The 22,064-nt window shown below is 35.3% G+C and overlaps 1 protein-coding gene across 7 annotated transcripts in view; it reads right to left on the bottom strand.

Moving 5' to 3' along the window:
- KLHL13 (kelch like family member 13) overlaps positions 1-22,064 on the bottom strand; it is a 157,791-nt gene that overhangs the window by 19,789 nt on the left and 115,938 nt on the right. For 6 of the 7 annotated variants that reach the window (XM_084789220.1, XM_084789221.1, XM_084789215.1 and 3 more), the window contains 2 exons: positions 15,395-15,536; positions 70-202 (listed from right to left, as the gene is read on the bottom strand). In XM_084789220.1, the coding sequence (XP_084645346.1) occupies positions 70-202; positions 15,395-15,536 (275 nt within the window). Of the gene's footprint in view, positions 1-69; positions 203-15,394; positions 15,537-20,752; positions 20,838-22,064 lie in introns of those variants that run through there. The other variant, XM_084789219.1, reaches the window with a different exon arrangement.

Genomic DNA, 22,064 nt, shown 5'->3' on the forward strand with positions numbered 1-22,064 from the left:
AAAATAAACTGAAACACGGATTTCTCCTAATTTGTACATGTGAATACAGGGTGGCAAAAGCCAACCTACCTGTGAACATAGCTTTGAAGTAGTCACTGGCAGATGCCATCATTACTCTGTGCACAGGGAAAGCATCATCTGTGTCACCTGGCATCAGGGTCACGTCACAAAGCAATCCATCATGGCGAAGCTGCTCAAAGCCCTGTAACAAGACATGAGTTGAGCCAGGAATCAAGGGAAAGAAGACAGGTACAATTCCTGTGTGCTAAGCTGCTGTTTACAAGCTCACACATCTAGTGTATTTTTAAACAGAGCCAAAGATTGCTAAAAAAATAAATAAATAAAACTGTTTTGTGTATATATGTATACATTTTACTCCATAAAAAAATAGAATATTAAAGCTAATTTTTAGTAAGATCAAACAGGGAAAGTATGTAAATTCATTTATTTACACATATATTTGCCCTACTTTGAGAAAAAATGATTGTTTATACTGCTGTTTTCCCCATACATAATATAAAAACCTTCGACCTTCCAGAACTGTTTTATATAATTGCATGGATACTACTGCTCTAGGACTTTAATAGAATATTTGCATTTTGATGGCTTTTTTCCCCCTTGAGACAGAAAGGGAGCTGGTACCTATCTGTAACAAGTACAAGCCTAGAGTTCATTTTATCAGTTGAATTGTTTACCCTCTTTGAGAATTAAGGATTGTACCTTAAATATTCCAATGCTCAGTTTACTACTGCTGCTGTTTGGTCAATTATCTTTCAAGACAAAGATTTAATTATCTTTGATAAAAAGGAGTGTAGGGAGTCCCAACAGGAGGCTTAATTGTCTCCAAAGGCTTAAGAGATTAGCTCAGAATGAACTGGTTAGCCCCTACAGTTGGAAGGAGAGACAGAGCCCAGCTAGAAGAGTCCCTGTTGATTAACTGCTTCAGCTACTCCACCTCTCAAAAGAATGAGATGCATTGGTTACAATGGGCAGATTCCACAATGTATGTATATGACATAACATATTTTAAAAGATCAATTATTTAATTTACTCCATTAAAAATAATGCACAGAGGAAATGTCATGACAAACTGCTGAAAGGGAACTATACAAAATTTAATAATGAGGCAAAAAAGGGAAGACTGTTACAAGACTCAATTTGTGGTTTCAAAGAAATGTTTCATTATAAAACAAAGCAGGAGTGATCAAAAGTGGTATAAACACTTTCTAAGATTATAATAAACTAACAAAGTAAGAACCAATACAAAGGATTACTTTGTCCCCTTTGTATTTTTATATCTTGAAACTTCAAAATAGGCATGTTATCTCCATGAATGAATAGCATATTTATAATTATAACATTTTCATAAATGCCCCCTTCCTTTGCAAACACAAACACTCTATACCCTAGTTCTGTAACTCATCCATTGTCTCTCTTTGGAAATGCAGATGTAAAAGAATAACAATGTATTTTGCCAAAGCAATGTCAACTTGGAGAAATTGCCCGCATACTTAAGACAAGAACTATTCATGTAAGGAGGAAATAGTGTAGTACGTCTATGGGACATGCCTTTAAGATTAGGTGAACATCCTTACACACTGAATGAGCACACTGCAGTAGGGTAAGAGTGTCAATCTGCTGATAAGGAGAAGCCCATGGCCCGGTCATTTGGAGAGCAATACTTTTGAATTCACCTGTGCTTTGCTATATCCATGGTAGAAATGTTCACGTTAGGATATGCACAAACCCTCATTTCACTCAGAAGCTATCAATTAAAACTTTAAAGTCATGTAAGCATGACAGGGAGAACATTAGCTTTGGTCATATTATCTGGGAGCTGGAAATGCAGCTTCTCCCAAGAATGAACTGCAATGTTTGCTTAAAGAGATTGCTTGTGAAATAACTGTAAAGGCCGAAAATGTGAAAAACGGAATTAAGCCAGCATTTAGAAAGAAAAGTTTGGATCCAATGGCTTAGCTTGTTTCCCCTTCTTCCTCAAATGAATTTGAAGTTAAAGATGTATCAATACACTTTTAAAAGTTAAAACACATAAGGATAAATCCAGGTCTAGTGTCTCATGTCCAGATAATAATAAAAGCCTTATATCTCAGAGTACAAAGACAAACTTGATGATGTCTTATGTACGGACACACCAGAGCACTTCAATGGTCTTAACAACTTTTGAAATTACAATCGATTCAACAATGGAAAGATGTGCTCATTCCTTAACATCTGGACAGCCAGGCTCTCAGCTCGGCTAAGACGTCAGGAGACTCCTCATCACAAAGTAAGTCATTTCGAATCCATTTACAATATCATGAAAAACTTAACCCTTTTTATATATAATTTGGTGTCATGGAAGCCCTCTGAATCTGCCTTCAATATATCTGCTTTCTGTTCTAATTCTCATACTCTTTCCATTTTTAAAAACTTTTTAAAATTTGAGAATTGCATATACAAGTACTATATTTGCACCATGTTTATTCCGTTCCTTCCTCTGTTTTTCCCCTACACACCGTCTCTCAAATTACTGATTTCTTTGTATGTGTACTCTCTCTGTCTCCGTCTCTCTCTGTCTCCGTCTCTCTGTCTCTGCCTCTTTCTGTCTCTCTCTCTGTCTGTCTGTCTGTCTATCTGTCTGTCTGTCTCTCTCTCTGTCTCTCTCTCTCTGTCTCTCTCTCTCTGTCTCTCTCTCTCTCTCTCTCTGTCTCTCTCTCTCTCTCTCTCTCACTCACACACACACACACACACACACACACTATTGAGTCCATTGAGAACAGTTTTGTGTTTAGGGCTGTACCACTGGGATTGGGTAATTGGTCAGATGGATTGTCCATGGAGAAGACTAAGTCCATGGAGAAGACTGAGTCTCTCTCCTAGCAGTCACTGATTGCTTGTAGTTCTTCATCTAAGGATGGGGCCTTGTGAGATTTGCCCATCTGCACTGGAATGTCAACTGATGTCATTACGTCGGGCTTGTTTAGGAAGCTTGTTGCTGAGATTCCATGGGCGCAGCCTCCCTGTCCTACATAAAAGACACTGTCTTGGGGCAGGCATCTTACAACCTTCCCATCCTCTCTTTTGATTTTCTCTGAGCCTCTGGTGTAGGGGTTGCCCTGCACATGGATCAACTGAGATTGGCAGCCTACAGTCTGTTCTTCTCTGCATTTTATCTTGTCTCACAATCTTCTCCTCTGGTCAACTCTACAAAAGATCTTAGAGATCAGGCACAAAGTGTGTCCATTCATTAAAGAAATAATTTTCTCCCACCAATACTGTACTCATTCCTTTAATATAATTTCTATAAACGTATGTTGCCCACCCCTCTACACATAGAGTTCTGTTTTATGGATGATGCTTAGCTGCTAGTTATTGTTTAAGGATTCCTCTAAAATAGTTTCCATTGATTTAAAGTTACCTTTCTGCCTTAGCACTTATATTACTTCTATTACTGCATTTATTCTGGGCCTTAGTTCTGATTAAGAAAAACTTATTTGTCCCCAATTGCTAAATATTTACTTTCCCACCTTCTATAAACCTCCCTATATGTTTTTATATTTTATATTTATATTTCTTCTATATTGTTTTGGGGGCAAACAAGCACTATAATGTTTTTACCTTCTTTAAATGTAACCAATGTAGTAAAGCTTCAAATATTATTAAGAAGAGGCATGTACATAAATACCCTAAAGATGGAAATATTAACTCAATCTAAAAATGTCAATTATTTTATAAAATGAAAGAATATATTGATATTATAAAATTATAATATAAAAATAAACAAAACAACATTTTAAAAGTTGGTTAGATAGCAGTAGCACTTTTATGAAATAAAAAGCAACTCTGATGTATGGCATGCTATTAAAATAATGAGATAAGCAAATATTTCTACCAATTTATGCATTTATAAAGAATTTAGTAGTTTATTATACTAATGTGATGACTATAATTTTACAAAAAGAATGAGCAAAAACAGGAAACTCATCTTGACAAGAACCATAAAATGTACTGATGGAAAATGTGTATTACAAATAAAGATGGAAGATTTTAAGAACCAAAGAAAAGGTTAAGTAATGAGTTTAATCTTTAAGTAGATGTTACATATTTGATAAAAACAATAGGAGCTTTGTTTTTGTGAGGTTGCTCCTCATTTGATTCAGAAGAAAGTGGAGGAACAGATGCATTTAAGCCAAAAGAGATATATAGGCTAGACATAAAAGTTTATGTTAATACTAAACGCTGTCGTCATTATGTAACATGGCTTGCAATTTCAAAGCATCTACTGGCTCTCTATCATTGTGTATATCATAACTCCTGCTTTTCAAAGACTTCTCAACTTGGGCTCCAGCCCAACTATACATCCATAACTTTTATGACCCTATGTACTTTAACCCATCATATCAGCTTGTCCAACCTAGGCTTCCTCCTTTTCCATTATCTTTTATTTATGCCTTTACTTTTCACATGGATGTCCTCCCTCCATCAAAGCCGAGTTTAAAATTGACCTATTTTATAAAGCTATTTCCAATCAAATCCCCTCTAAGATAATTAGGCATTTTTGTTCTAGTTCTAAAGATTGAGCATTTAACTATAGCTTATAAATCTATGTTTCCAGAGAAGGAAAAAGAGGAGATTTTTTTCTTCATGTTCCCTCTCCAAAAACCTTACAAACAAGACAAAATAGATGAAAAATACAGCTTTTAAAGATCAAAAGAGCAGCATCTGTGAAAGTTGAGAAATAAATATGATAAACCCATAATTGTTACAACATACTGCCTGGAAAGAGGTACAGTCTGGGAATCCAGATAAAATTCAGTTTGAAAAGAACAGGACATGGAGGGGAGGCTCACAGAACCAACCAAAGAGCACGCATGAACTGGTCCTAGCCCCCCTACACATATGTAGTAGAGGGACATCATGTGGATCCCCCAACAACTAGAGTAAAGGCCCTCTCTGACTTTGATACCTCCTTTTGGATCCCGTTGCCCTAACTAGGATGTTTTGTCTGGTCTCAGTGGATGAGGATGTGCCTAGTCCTGCAGGGACTTAATGTAACAGGGCAGATTGGTAGCCATGGGGGACCTCCTCCTTCTCAGAGGAGAGGAAGAGGGAAGAATTGGGGAAGGAGTGTTTAAGGGGGGAGACTTGGAGAAGAAGATGGTGGGTTGTGATCAGGATGCAAAGTGAATAAAAAAACAAATGGAGAAAAGAAGTTCACTTACACAAAAATAAATACTTATAAAAGTTTTTTTAATTTGTTAAAAAAGGAAAAGAACAAGAATTTTTTTGCAATTTTCTCCAGGTTCCTCCAGGGCAATAAAGTATGGGAAGAGATGAACAACTGGAAGCCCCTACATGGTGACTCACAACCTTCTGGAACTCCAGTTCCACAGTCTCTGACACCTTTTTCTGGCCTCCTCGGGCATACATACAGTGTACACACACTCATGCATGCAGGAAAAAACATTTATATAATAAAGTAAATCTAAAAATTAAAGAAAATACTCAATAAGTGTTGGATAATAACACAATAAACTAGCTTAAAAGGGGCATGTCTAGGACACTCTTCCAAATTAGGATGTGAAGCAATCGGAAGTATAAGAATAGTTTCATTGTATCCTAACCTGGGTGATCTAAGAAGTACTTCCCCCAGCAAAGCTATAAAATAAGATTTTTTTTCCTATTCTAGCTGCCATGAAGGAACATAAAGGAAAAGTATGACATTGATAGAACCTTAGCAACCTAAATTACTGTAGCTGTTTTATAACATGTCACTTTCAATTATTACATGTTGTATCAGCATATTTTGAGGCAAGGTTTCTTTGTGTAGCCCTGGTTGTCCTAGAGCTCGCTTTGTAGAACAGGGTTGTCTCAAACTCACAGAGATCTGTCTACCTTTGCCTCCTAAGTGCTAGGATTAAAGGCATGTGCTACCCATACCAGGATCAACAGTACCTTTGAAAACTGTTTCCCTTATTATCATAATGTTTTGAAACAAGATAAAGGTCATCAACATGCAATGATCAACAACCCAAATATCTACTTTAAATTAAACATTCCATGAAGCTAAACCAGTGGAAAGCAAGACACAGTAATTCATCCAATTTTTTAAAACATTCTATTAACTAGGTAATAACTGAAGGTTATAAAATTATATCTTATAGTGAATTTAAACATGAAAATTAAGCAGAGAAAATAAATTAATAGCTAAAATAGAGAAAAACATGGAAATATAAGTGTTTTAGGCACTAGTCATTAGGAAAGGTAAGTGTCAATTACAAGTCTTAATAGTTAGAACAGAAGGGTATTTTTCAGTTTTTATGTGTTTAAATGAGCATAGCCAATATCCAGTAAATGGTTTCTATTCTATAATAGAAGTATTCAGCAACTAGCTTGTATAGCTACCAGCTGGAGCATGGCACCCTCATTATGGCTCCCTGTCCTAACAATGGGGCTTACAAACGCCAATTCATATTTTTTTGGCAGAGAAAGAGAACAGGCAAGGAAGGAAATAATGTGTGTAATATTATTTTTTCTATCAAGACTGAAATATATTATATTGTGCCATAAATTGTTAGCTTCTATTGATATGTTTTTACAATTATGGATCATGAACAGTTAATCACTATGGAGATTAAATCTTAAAGGGTAAAACAGTTTAGAACAAAGTTATGGTATAAAATGCATGTATAAATGCAGAGTCAGAAAACCTGGGTCAAGACCTACTATGTGTATTCTAAATGGGTATATGAATCTTGGTAGGCCTCCTAAATTCTGTGATACCTAGTGCCCCTATATATAAGGTGGTTCTGACAATTCTTGCTATTTTTGTCTTGTGACATGTTTTCAAGTATCGAGGAAAGATTATACCTAAATGCATCATAAACTGCCATCTAAATTTATTCATCCCATAAATAACATCCATAAGAACAGCAAAAGGCGCTGAGTGGTTCCTCTACGGCAAGCATGAGGCTAAGCTCTTTACTTACATTACCTCTTTTAATGATATTAACAATATGAAGAGATCAAAGGTGGTTATTTATGGAGAATACTCACACACTCCAGCACTAGATCACATGGCATAGAGAGAAAGGACATGTTAAATCCCAGGTCTGGAAAATATTTCTGAGAGCTGACATTCCTCAAGGCCTGAGTTATGTGGATATAGTAGAAGCTAGTAACTGCTTTAGTCACAAAATGGCTTACATGGGAGAAATAGATCAATAGTTATTAAGGAGCAGTTAGATAGGAAGAGTTCTGAAGTGCTGTTGCCTAACAGGGTATCATATTGAAAACAAGCATGCATCACAAAGTGTGAAAAGCTAGAAGAAAGGATTTTTTAAAAAAACTTTTTACCATAAAGAAATGGTAAATATTTGAAGAGACGTTTAATATTTTGTTTGTTTTTAGTTTTTGGATACAGTTTCTTTTTTTAATTAGTTAATATTTATTTTTATTTTTACTTATATTTGTATTATTGTACATATATAAAATAAACTACCAACAGCAAGAAGAACCATGAAACAATCAGGAATTATATAAATGTTACATTCATAGTGTTTTGGCTATTTGTATTTGGCAGCCTTGAAGAAAACATCTTTCCTATCTTGGTGCATCTAAAATTTTGAATGTAAATCAATATCTATCATATCTCATCTTTATCAACTTAAAACATCTATCTAGATCTAAAAACACCTTAACCTCTAAACAACTAAGCTTAATTGTGAAGGATTTCTTAGTATAACTCTGGCTGTCCCAGACTCGCTCTGTAGACCAGGCTGGCCTCAAGTTCAGAGATCCGTCTGCCTCTGCCTCCCTGAGTGCTGGGATAACATGTTAATTTTATTTAAACATTATATAACCTATCATGTACCAAAACATACCACTCATTTATGTGTCTGATAATATATTTAAAAATGCCCCAAAATGAAAAAAAAGAAGCATGTTACAAAAAACATCCATTTAAGATGACTCATTATGAATAAATAAGAGACAGATAAAGAAAAGAAAAGAATATTCCAGAGAAAGAAAAGAGGAATACGACCAATGATATATGAACAAACAGTGTAAGTTTTGAGGACAGTGAAATTTCAGTCATGTAAGCATTTTCCTTGACCCTGTCTTTTATTAACTCTGCTAGGCTAATGTTCACGAAAGGGGTATGTGGTGGAGTGGATAAAGGATTAGAAATTGATGCAGTATCTACAACAGAACAACAAAGGAACATAAAACTGAAGGTATTGTGAGTAATGCTGGACAGCCGTTTATCAGAGAAGGATTTGTATCTATATTGTATAAGAGGACAACTATTATTGAATACTAGGAAGATAAATGTCCCAATTAAAAGCTGGGGACAAAAAAAGAACTGGGCCAAAATTCTAAGGAGACATTTCCCCGAAGATGGCATAGAAATAACTATAAGTACAAATTAAAAAGTTTTCCAATATAATTAGTAATTGGGGAAATGCAAATCAAAACCACGACTAGTACTTCACACCTACTCAGATGACCATAATAAAACCACACTGAAGAATTGTTAAGGAGTGTGTACTACATGTTTCCTTACTGTACTGCATGTCAAGGAGTATGTACTACATACATTCTTTACTGTTAAAAAATCGGCCTTGACAATAACAGTGTAAATGTAGAATACTGCAGCCACTTCAGCAAACATATAGCAGTTCTTCAAAAGATTAAGCATACAATTACCACAGGACCAAGCAACTCCATTCCTAGACTCATACCAAAAAGAAAATATTTGTAAATAGGTAATCGCAACAGTATTGTTCATAAGCTAAAAACTGGAAATCACTGAGTGCCCATCAATGAACAAATGGATGCAGAAAATGTAGTCCATCCATGCAATGGGATATTGTGTGGTGATAGAATGTTGTATACTATAACATGGATTTGCCTTGAAATCCTTAAAGTAAATAAAAAAATAGATTCACAAAGGCTATGTGTCTGATAGCTTCATGTATATGAAATGTTCAGAATAGACAGAGCTATGAAGCTAAGGAGATTAGTGGCTACCTAGGGACAAGGAAGGGGTTGGCAGCAGATGGGGAGTACCTACTAACAGATACAGGTTTTCTTATTTGGAGATGATAATATTGTAGAACAGACTATTGTGACAGTTGCAAAATCCTATAAACAGTCTAAACCCCACTGACTTATATACTTTAACTAGGTGAATTATATGCTATATGAATTTCATCTCCTATTTAAATGTTAAATGCACCTGAAGGCATATGATATCAAGAATCATTATCATAGACTGCATAGTTAAAAAAAAAAAAAAGACATTGTCAGCCCGGGATAAGAAGGAGAAGTCAAAGATCCAAAGGCTTGGTAAGAAGTAAGCACAGATGCAGTAGTAGTCAAGAAATAGGGGCAATGAAATTATCCTTGACTTTTAACAACCACTCCTTAAGCTAACTCTGGCTAATCTTCTTCCTTTAGTACATGTAATTTGTACTGCTAACTCCATCATGAATTCTCCTGGGGTGTGTTCAAGGTTCTAGGAATCCAAGCTGATTCCATATCAGATGTTTCTAGGCCCTTTGACAGCCCAATGTAGCAGCCTACTTAATGAAGATGACTAATCCTCTGGAGTCTCCCAGGCCAACCAGATGGATACCTCACATGGTGGACCCATCACTTCTGATCATCTACATTTTTCCAGGACATTTTCTCTGTTTAGCTCTGGTGGAAGGAAAGCAATATTTATCCTTGACCTTACTTTCCCATAAATTGTGACACTAAATCTTCATTTCTTTCACCTAGATTACAAATATGGAAACTGGTCCAGAGAGGATAAGTGACATTCTCAAAGTCAGATAACTAGTCAGGAGTACTATAATTAGAACTCCAGTTTGGGCTAAACTAGATGAACCAAGTTGTTCTACAGTTAGGAAGTGGGTAATCATTCAGGACAAGACTTCCTAAAAACAGTTGCTCCCCATGGTCTTCACCTCTTCACAGTACTTTTGATGCCAATTCAAGCTGGAGTTTGTGCTGTTGCTAATTTTAACATGATGATAACATTTATATATTAAGCACTTCTCTGGCTTATTCCCTTGACAACCACACATCCAAAATTAGATAGAAAAGGTTCATTCTTGGTGAGTGCTTGGTCTTAAAAATCTGTTTGTGGGAACATACTTTCTAAAATAATATTGTATTAGTGCTTTGAGAATTTCATACAATGCATTTTGATCACACTCATCCCCTCTCCAAACTCTTCCCAGCTCTATCCCCACCTCTCTACCCACCCAACTTTGCCACCACCTCCTCCCCCTTCCTCCTCCTCCCTCTCCCTTCTTTCTTCTTCCTCTCTTCCTCCTCCTCCTTCTTCCTTTTTCTTTTCCTCCTTCTTTCTTCTTCTTCCTCTTCCTCCTCCTTTCTTATTCCTCCTCCCCCTCCTTTTTTCTTCTCCCTCTTCCTCCTTCTTTCCTCTTCTTCCTCTCTTCTTCTTCTTCTTCTTCTTCTTCTTCTTCTTCTTCTTCTTCTTCTTCTTCTTCTTCTTCTTCTTCTTCTTCTTCTTCTTCTCTCCTGCTCCTCATCCTCTAACCCATCAACTTCAATTTGCATAGCCCAGGTGTGAGTCCTTACCCAGGGTTCACTCTCTTAAGGAAAACAAACTCTCTTCCATCAGCTATCAAACGCCAATAGCTCCTCAGGTAGGGGTGGTACTTTGTGCTGATCTCCCTCCCCACCATACTTGGATTTTGTTTGTCTTGAGTTTGCACTGATCTTGGATATGCTATCACAATTACTGTAAGTTGTTCTATTGTGTCAAGAAAACACTACATCTTCATAGTCACCCACCACTTCTGCCTTTGGCTCTTACACTTGTAATGTTCACCTCTTCCTTGATGATGCTTGAAACCTTTGGGGAAGGGTGGGACATAGACTTCTCATTAGGTATGGATATTCTTCACTCTCTTTTTATCTGCATACTGACTAATTGTTGGTCACTGTGCTAATCATTAACTACTGTAAGAATTAGCTTTTCTGGTGAGTGTTGAGACATGCACTAATCTATGGGTATAGCAATAGGTCATAAGGATTTGTTTTAATACTCTTGTCACTTTAGCAGAATAATAGTAGCATATTCTCCTCTAAGGACCAAGACCAGTATAGGCACAGGTTACTGGCCCCAATAACAGTGCCAGAGATGAGTTCCATCTCCCGGAGTTGGTCTTTTATCTAAGACAACATTCATGCTCCTAGCATTTGTGCCACTGTTATACTAGCATCTTTTCAGGAAAGTTATTACTGCAGCTCACAGGGTTCACATCTGGGTAACACTGAGGATTATGACTCTCCTTCAGTAGCTTGCACAGCACCTTCCAGCACTACGAAAATAAGCCAGCAGGGGGGAAGCTTCCAGGTCTGTACTTGTTTGAATGGTCCATGTTTTATACTCAAGTATGTGGTTTCTTTACCAATAAGGTCTTGCCATCAAGTTCTGGAGGGTAACCAAGAGCAAATGAAATACCCTGTAATGTTTGACAGGTTTTTGAGACAACACCGGCCCCAAATTCAAAGACGTAACCAGGTCCTGGTCCTGGTGTTTTTGTTTGCTAGTATGTTGAGCATGTTGTATCTAGTTGGGGTATTTTCTCTCAGTTATAGGACAAAACCACTTAAATGCTTTTTGTATATGTATTATGTATATATTTTAGGATGCTTCTACAGTAGTAGCTTTCCATATGGCCTTTTTTCAAAGCCTTTAGTATTAGTTTGTCCTTCCTAGATTCCATCCCCCACCCCATTTAATTCTTCTTGTTCCATTATTCTTTGTCCCTTTATATCATTAAATTCTATCTGCCTTCACTAGAAAGACCTCTCCTTCCCTAAGCCCCCTATTAGCTATCTAACTTGTATGAGTATTGCAAATTAAACACACACATATCTAAAGACTCACAGCTAACATCTGCATATGAGAGAAAATGTGATGTTTGCCTACTGGGTCTCGGTTATATCACTCAGGATAACTGTTTCCAGTTCCTTTTATTTATTTGTGAGTTTTACAATTTTATTATTCTTAACAGTTAAGTAATATTCAATTGTGCAGATGCACATTTTTGCTGTACATTCCATTTCTTGGCTAGTATGAAGACGGGTGAGCAAGCATTTCTATGGTAAGATGGAGAACCCTTTGAGTGTCCATGAGTGGTATAGGTGGATTGTGCAGTAGACTGACTTTCAGCTTTTTGAGGAAACTCTATACTGATTTTCATAGTGGCTGTATCAGTCAGTAATCCCACTAGCAATGGATAAGTGTTTACTCCACCCTCATCCTCACAAGCTTTTGCTGTCATTTGTTTTATTGTTCTTGGCCATTATGACTGGGTTAAAATGAAATCTCAAAGTAGTTTTAATTTGTACTTCCCTTATAGCTAAGGATATTGAACTATTGTTAAATGTTCCTCAGATATTTGTATTTATCTGTATTTATTCTTTTTAGGAGGCTGAGATAGGATTGCCTCAGTTCAAGGCCAGCTTAGACTACATAGTGAGGTTCAGGCCATCTTGGGCTACAGAACAAGATCTCATCTCAAAACAAGCAAAAATGGTAAAATAGATCTGTGTACTGAATCAAAAGAATATATAACTAACTGACAAAAAGTTAACAGGGAAAATTTTAAGCTATTTTTAATGTCCCCTCACTGTAACAATAACTTATAACCCATCTCTCTATCATCTTATCTATTCATCCATGGAGAAAAACATCCACTTTTGCTGCTGGAAAAAAAGATTCTTGCCTCTACACAGTAGTGCTACTGTACAACTGACCCTCAGGGTGTTCTGTGGGCTCATTATCTGACAATTGAACAACCTTGGATGAACTGTATAGGCAAGGGCACTCCGGGATGAACTGTATAGGTAAAGGGCACTCTGGGATGGCTGCATATATACTGAATATGGTATGTCAGTACTTCCATTCTTCTCATTTTTCCTTAAATAATTCAGCACAGCACCTAACTACCTAAAGTTTACACTGTATCAAGTCAATAATCTCCAGATGATTTTCAGTTACAGAGGATATACTGAGGTCATAGAGAACCACTATGTTATTTTAGGTAATGATCTTTAAAAGACTTTGGTCCCTGTGATGAGTTCTGGACCCAGTTTCCTGTGAATACTGGGTGAAAATGTATACCCTCTGGGTAAAAGCATCACTTGGGCACTTGCTAGAAATATGAATTGCTATGTCATACCCCAAAGTTTTAACAAGTCTTTCTGGTTATCTTAACGTGTGCTAAAACTTGAAAACCACAGCTTTGAAGTACAGGAGTGATGACTATTCAGTTTAACACTTTAAAATGAGAAGGTTCACAATGATTGGCCTGAAAACACAAGTTTGAGTATATATCCATCATTCAGATGGTACATGTTTCTGTTTTTCTCATTATTTTAAAATTGTTTTTAATACAAGGGCATTAAAGTAGCACCTTACCGCTTTTTATGTTCTTGATGTCTTCTGAATCCCTTATTATCCTTACATGGGCCAGAAAAGCCAACATTTATACTATGTGTACAGTATCAAGATACCCAAAGATTGAATCATTTTCCTCCCTGACCCTCATATTTCTGTCAAGGACACCCAAATAACAACAAACTTTAGAACCCATCTTCTAGCATTTAAAAATTGAAAATTAAAGGCAATAGAGAAATGTCCTGCTTAAGAGTCACATTTTAGAGATAAAGAAAATGAGGCCAGAGACATTAAACTAAATACAGATCACATAATAATTATAAGCATCATCTTTCTTTCTTTTTTCTTTTTCTTAAGATAGGGTTTCTCTGTGTAATAGCCCTGGATGTCTTGGACTTACTTTGTAGACCAGGCTGGCCTCGAACTCAGAGATCTGTCTGCCTCTGCCTCCCGAGGGTTGGGATTAAAGGCGTGCACCACCACACCTAGCTTTCATCTTTCATTATGTACTACTTCAGGGTACTTGCTCTTGATAAAATATATTCATAAAACTCATCTAGTAAGATTTTATTTTAAGATACATTAGAACATTATATATATAATCTTATATATCATTTATTATATTAACCTAAAAATAAATATAATTTTTATATATTTTATATATATACGGTCTTACTTAGCAGAAAAGATTGACAGAATTTAACTGCATCTAGAAGGTATTTATGCCCACCAAGGACTCTACTATTTTCTAACTCATCAATGACCACTTGGAATGTCACTGTCTATGCAAAATAGTTCCACATCCCTGTGCCTTGTGTTCCTTCTACCTTCTGCCCCTTCCCTTCATGTTAGTTATTAATTCGTGCATTTAATCAGTGGGATTGCACACAGTAGCCTCCATCCCTACTCCCAAACCTACTATGGCCCATGAGAACTGAGACATCAAATAAATGTGATATTCAGGACTATGACAAAGATGACTGTATGACAGATAAGAAACTAAAATATTTAGAACCGGAAGCCTGTGATTTTTACTTTGGCTGTTACACAATAGAGATTAGAGAGTCAATGTTGATAAACAGGATATTCTTTAGGGAGGAAGGAGAAGTGGGAGGGAATTATGTAAAAAAGTGATTAAAAATAAATTTAAAAAATAAAGTGGCCTACTAGCAAGATACTCTAATAAAATGGAGAAATTAACTGTGGCAATTATTTTAAATTTAAGAATGCATGCTATTCAGTCAGCAAACTGTCTCTGTCATTTTTTCATTTTGGAAGTTGCCAACCTGTACTCCCTGCATACTCAGGTAATTAATTTTATTCCTTCTCAAGTCTCTGATGGGGTTAAAGACCAGATAGGTTAGTTTTACAATTAAGATTAGTTGCTTAGGGGTTAAGATTTTTTAGGTTTAGATAGATGTTTTAAGTTGATAATGAGGAGATATAATAGATATTGATTTACATTCAAAATTTTAGACGAACCAAGATAGGAAAGATGTTTTCTTCAAGGTTGGCAAATACAAACAGCCAAAACATTAAAAATGTAACATTTATATAATTCCTGTTTTATCATAGTTATTATTGGTGTAGGTAATTTATTGCACATATGTGTAATAACATAAATGCATGTGTAAAGAAATAAAAATACAAAAAAAGAAATAAAGGTTGAGAATGACACAAGAAAAAAGAATGCATGCACTTTAATCAAGCTGTCTACAATAGTGGGGTATTATTTGTTTTTCTAAGTAATAGAGCCCATTTCTGAGAAATTTTATGCTAACAACACTAGATGAGCTGAAAACAGAGATTTTCTATGCACCTTCTGTTCCCATCTCCACACATTAATAGCCTCCCCAGTTACTGATAGCCTGCACCACAAAACAACAACAACCACAACTGGGAGCTCTTGTCACTGTACAGATCTTGCCAAGGAGCAGGTGACAGTACCTGTAACACCACGCAGCTGTGGGAATTGCTGGTAAAGATGCGTGTGCTTCCTGCCTTGGAAGACTGCAAATGGGAAGCGAGGCCCATTTCACTGCTTCCAAGGGACAGTTTCATGTGCTGGTCGTCCTCTTCCACAAGAGATCTGAAACATTTGAAATCAGAAGGAAAGGAAAATTAAAATGTGCATGATTCACAATAATGAAATTATTTAGAAAAATACTCAGCTGCTGGTGGTAGTCATTCAACTATGGAATATGCTGAGGTCTGTTTTACTGTCTGTTAGCCCCATGCCCCATACCCCATATACAATCCTATAGTATAGAAGAAATATACATATTTAAATCCTTTCCAAGAACAGAAAGGCAGAGAAGAATGAAGGAATAGTCTTAAACATTAGTCTCAAGGAACTTTTAGGGTGACAGTATTTGATTTCTGTGTTTTACTGTTCAGATAGCAATGCCATCAAATTGTGTCCTTCATTATTAGGTTTAATTTTTAGTACCTGACTTTAGAAAGAGAAAACTAGCAAGGGATGTATTTAATCGCTGCTCTGTATCAAGTACTTGCCAAGAATTTTACACATGTGAGCTCCTTTATGTTAACAAAACCCAATAAAAAAGGTATTATTATTATTAGCTCCCTGTTCTTTTGTTTTATATTTTATTTATTGTGTATAAATATCTTCCTGCATGTATTGTCTGTGCAACGCAAATGTGCATGGTGCCTACAGAGGCCACTAGAGGGAATCAGATCCCCTGGAACCGATGTTAAAGATGGCTGTGAGCCACCATGTGGGTGCTGGGAACCAAATTTAGGTCTTCCGCAAAAGGACCAAGTGCTCTTAACCACTGAGCTATCTCTCTAGCTCCTGTTTCCTGTTTTTCTTAAGGAAAGCAAAGAAGTGTTAAAAATAACTTATCCAGCTTATTCGAGTAATTGAATCAAGAGTTTTTGGGTTTTTGTTTTTATTAATATTTTTTATTTTTACATATACATGTATATTATTATACACATGTAAAATTAAACTACCTACAGCAAGAAGAACCACAAAACAATCAGGAATTATAGTAATGTTACATTGAGTCAAGAGTTTAATTTAAATCTGGTGTTATTCCAATTCCTATCCCCCCCACACTAACAAATGTTTAAAAATACCTGCAATATACTAATGCAGTACTTCATGTTGCTGTTATTAGTGCTAGCTCTAGTCAGCTCTAACCTAACAAAAATATACACATGAAATAAAAAATTTAGCTCTCTTTTCTCAACTTGGGAAATAACTTTATTTTACTAACATTTCCATTTTTTCAAAGAAATGGATAACATAAGTAAGAGACATCCATATATTGTTTTATATATATATATATATATATATATATATATATATATATATATATACATATGTATAAATATAGAAATTTTCCAAAGGACCATAAGAAAGGATTTCAGAATGTACAAGAGACTATAATGAAACCTTAGATAATTAAAGGGTTTTCCTTAGGTTATATTAAAAATTGACCACCCTAAAATGATGTCATTACTTCTTCTGAGAGGCCTTTTGTACACTTAACTCTGCATAGCCAAATGGCTTCTGGATCATGTGCCTAAGAACAAGGAATTCTTGGCTCTCATTGGTTTGTTTGTACATTCATGATAGATACTGCTAGGTGGATATTAGCAAAAGAAAGAATACTGGCTTGAATTTTCATAGTTATCTATAACTTCCTGATTTTTAGATTATTTGATTTCTTAACTTGATCATAAAATATAAAGATTAAATCCTTTTCCTGTAATATCTATAACCTGAGCTGCTCAGTTTTAATTAGAATGAGTTTTACAACTATAGCTACTTTATACACAAAGATGCTGCATTTTGAATACTGACACCAATCAAGTGCATTCAAATTCTGCAATAATTAGCAGAAATTCTTGCCTTAAAGGTCACATCAATTCTTCTTAATGATATTTGAGCCATAATATAATGAAAAGGAATTAATAATATATAACCATGTTTTATTCATCTCTCATAGATATTTAACAGAGAATAATTCAAATAAGATTTTGACAAGCAGAAAAGAAAATGAACATACCCTCCCATTAAAATATAAGAAACAGCTTTAAAAGGAATGATAGACTATATATATATAATTTACATAGCATATAAAATACTCATATACATGTTTGTAGACAGGCTCTGGAGTTTATAGAGTCAATTGGAAAAATCAGAAATAGATAAATTGTGAGGTACATCTCTACCTAGAAAATTATCTATCCATCTCAAAGTATTTGGATAGTGAATTCAAGCAGACTATGTGATTAATTTCTATACTCCTTATACAAAGCCTGGGAGGAGAGGCTTAATTTATACCCTGTGACTATAGAAACCCCTTTCTGTGAATCATTCCAAAGAAAGTTCTTTATCATCCAGTTCTTAAATGACCATCAATTATCATTTTTACAGCATGGGCAGGAGTAAAGCTGCACCTGCTCCATCGCTATGACATACCCTACAAGTTGCTTCTTTGAATAAACTACAGATAACAACTTGTTTACTTGTTATTTGTCAATTGCTCTCAAAATTGAGAAGGGCTATATGGAAATGCAACCCGGTCTTGGCAATAGGAGATAACTGGCCTTCTAATTAATTACTTCAAAAGCTGAAGAAGCTCTCATACTTGATTTCTGGAATACTGAGAATACTGACTCTTTAACATTCAAAAACATTCTCTATTAATTCTGCACCAGTAACAGTACATGTCATGTCAACGTTCTTAGGAGACTCGCTATCCTGATCTATCTTTTTATTTTATTAAGTTTATTGACTACAAGAAAAGAACATTGTTCTTCAACCCTGCAGGGACGTAATAGCTTTCTCTTTCTGTAAAGCCTAGGCCACAATTATATCACATATGTTAAAGGACTGTTTATCAGACAAATTCCAGACAAAAAATATTTTCTTAAAAAATCCCACTCATTTTTCAAGTCATATAGTTAAAACAATATGCATGCCAGTGGTTCTCAAAGAAGAAATCTTGCTTCCAACCCTTGCCCCTTGCGATGCACACATCCCTTGACAATGGCTGTGGACATTTTTCATGGTGGGAACTGAGGGAGGGTGGGTAATTACTGTCATCTCTTGGGATGCTGCTAGACATACTATAGTACACAGGACAGTTTTATATGTCAAAGATATTCTTGAGGAAAAATGTCAATGGTGCTAAGGTTGAGAGACCCTGGTATTGTGGGATTGACTTTCACATGAAGTGTTGATAGAGTAATTTCATGTTTTAAATATTTCCCAATCCTTGGCTTGACTCCACGAATGTTAGAAGTACAAAAACACAGTGGGGATTACTAATTACCACTAAATCTTCTAAAGCCATCTAACAGAATATACTACAGCTCTCCTCATTCCTAACATTTTGAAAACTCAAGTGTTTACAATGGATCAGTAGATAAGAGCTCTGGGGTTTATAAGATAAATATATAGAGAGGTTTTTAATATTTCATATAGGAATAACAAAATTTTAATTCTGCTTAAAACAACTGTTAGCTGGATTTACTTTCACAGAATACGTTATGATCTTGCAAATCCTGCCATGTCATAAATATTAAGAGGTAACTTAGAGGAGACAATGCCTTCATCAGTTTTTCTAAAATTTTAATCTTTCTGCTACATTACAGTCTACATATGGCTGCCACACTAATCCTGCACACTGAACACATTTTATTTTCAAAACGACAACCAACTACTGAACACAAAACCAATCTTTCACAAAATTGGCATGAACCAGCCAAATGTGTTTGCGCAAAGAAAATAATCACTGTTTTTGTTTTTGTTCTTTTGAAAAGCAATAGTTTAGAGATAGAGGAATCTTTACTCATTTTACTAAAACCACTGCAAACATGAAATAACTGAACATACAGCACGGTGTTTACTTGCACTGTTGTTTGAAGAGAAATAAAAAAGTTTAAGTAATTGTTATTTTGTTAGCAAGGCAACACCAACATTGTAGTCTTGTCTCAAATTTTCCATTTTTTCTAAGAACCTCAAGGAATACAAATGTAAATAAATACAAATGCACAATTCATATAGACAGATGGAAAAATAGTTAACAGATAAAAATGATGAATTTCTTCAGTATTCCAGAGCATGCAAATCAACACAGCACATCTATTCTTAAAACCTATAAATTATCAAAGAGTAAAACACAAGACATAACTCTCAAAATCACAAGTGCAGACATGCACGAAGTCCCTGAGGTCTATGTGGAGCTGTTCATCCAAATGGATATTTGACAAAAGACTTCTAAAAATTACTATACTAGTCTTTTTTCTTTCTTTTATGATAATGAAGGATTGTGTACTGCATCTCTGTCCTAGGAGACCACCACCAAAGGAGTGCTCTGAATGTTGTTCAAATGTTTCCTATACAGAACAGTGATAAGTAAGTTCAATTGTTTAAGGTTGTAAGAAGAACAGAATATTCTCATAAATTGCTTGGTTGGTATGCTCCATGGGAGGATACCTCTAATTTGCATTGAGTCCAAACACACAAACTCCCACAGAACAGTCCTCGATCTCTATATCCAAAAGTCTAAGTTTATAAAACCAGTACTATTGGTTTGGAAATTGAGGAAGTATTATCTTGGTAAGTTGTAAAGTGCACATTTCATTTTCTTAGTTTTTGTAGCCATAAATACAAATCCATCTTAAATGCAAAGGCCAGGGAAGGTAACATTTCACTCTTGAAGAAAAGGAAACAGTTTAGTAATTTTTGAAATTATTATCATGAGAATACATTGAAATCACATGACTTTTCTTGGTAGGAAAGTTATGTATGACAATGTGTACACTGGCAGATTAACTTTTAGTTTACATCAACTAAAGAACAACACACTGACACTACAAGGAATTCGTATGCCTTATACATTCCTGCATTGCCTGAAATTTATCATATAAAACATGAATTAGAAAAAGTAAAGTGTATGAACAACAGCTTTATTGTTTCTCTCTGTTCAGTCACTGGTTAATTTTATGGTGTGACTTTTGGCTTGCCGTCATTTCCTTAAACATATTTAACATGTACTGTAATAACAGTTTCACGACAACAAAAACACGGCTCTTGTAGTGTCTAAAGTATAACACAAATATTTTAAGTTCGCAGCTCAATATTATCATAACCAAAAGTTACCGACAGTAGGTGAACATGTAAGAACAGCAACACTAACCGGACAACAAACGAGGCAGCCATAAATGCTTTAACAGTGCCATGAAGCAGGCTAGTTAATCAAGTCAATGACTCAGCCTTTCCACAACCCAGCCCCCAGGAAAAGAAAAGGCAGTTTTCAAACTCACAGTTTTAAAAGAAAATCAAGAAAGGGGTTTTCTTCAAAGAAGTACTCTCCCTCCATTTGTCTGTCTGCTCTGAAGTAGAGTAGTGTCTGCTAGCAGCAGCATTTGCTAAATGAAACATTTCTTGTGATAAAGTTGCATGGCAGGTGGAGGAGAAATTTTGCCACCTGTTCTCATACTCATTTGAATTTGAGTGCTAAATCTGTCAAGGTATTTCCTTCCACCCTTGAGAAATGAATAAAAAACTTAAGATAATAGAAGCCATTTCCCATTAGTTTTTAGATAGATTCAAAGTATGAATTGAATGTTAAATATATTAATATATTTTTATTCTTCACCCATCCCAAACAAAAACTAAATAATACGTCAAAGAAGTTTGTATATTTATACTCATTCATTTTTATCTCTCCATTATGAATAAATTAGGGAAGTACAAAATAAAATTCAGGAACAAAATTTCCAACTTCTGAAGTTAACATCTATAAAAGAAATAAGTCTATGCAATATAAAAAATCTATTTAAAACAGTTGTTTAAAAACACAAAAAGAATCTGTAATATTTCAAGTACTTGCTTGACTAAAGTCAAGCAAATCAAGTGTCATTTATAGTATCATTCCATGAGGAAATTACAAATACCATGGTAGCCTGTACCAATAAGACATAAATTAATTTCTGGCTAAGAAATGTACAGACAACATATCACCTTAGTAAGATTAGGCTTGAAAGGAATCAGAAGGAACAAAACTTTAGGGAGTTATTTGTATTTTTATGATAAATATGTTAAGTCTATTATTATTGATCAGAAATGGTTTTACTACAAGAACTGTTTAACATAAACATTTTTATTTTTATCAATAGCTGCTATGTTTTCAATATTCTATTTCTTATGTGATAATACAAGTGTCTAAGAAATAATCTAGATGATAAGACTATTTGTCAAAATGGCATTTCAAAGTAAAGGAAGCATTGTGCACATTTCTCACATGCATATAGCCACCACATTCAAACTGGAATTACATTAGTAAGTAGCTGATGTCCATAATAACACAGGAATAAGATCATTTACTCAGCACCTGCTGTGTACTAGGCACTGCGCCAGGCACATTCTCATATGGTACTTAATCCTCATGACTATCCCACTTTCAAGACTGGGAACTGAAGCTCAGGGAGTTTAATGCCTCACATACATATCATAACTATGAATCCAAACCCATGTCTAAACCTAGAGCCAACATTGTTTCCGTGACATGAGGGCTCAAAGTTAAAAATAGCAGAGACTGGAGACTCTTTAATGCTTCACATTTAAAAGCTTATT

Source organism: Acomys minous (genome assembly GCF_964271855.1).
Source record: "Acomys minous genome assembly, chromosome: 7".
Classification (NCBI taxonomy): Eukaryota; Metazoa; Chordata; class Mammalia; order Rodentia; family Muridae; genus Acomys; species Acomys minous.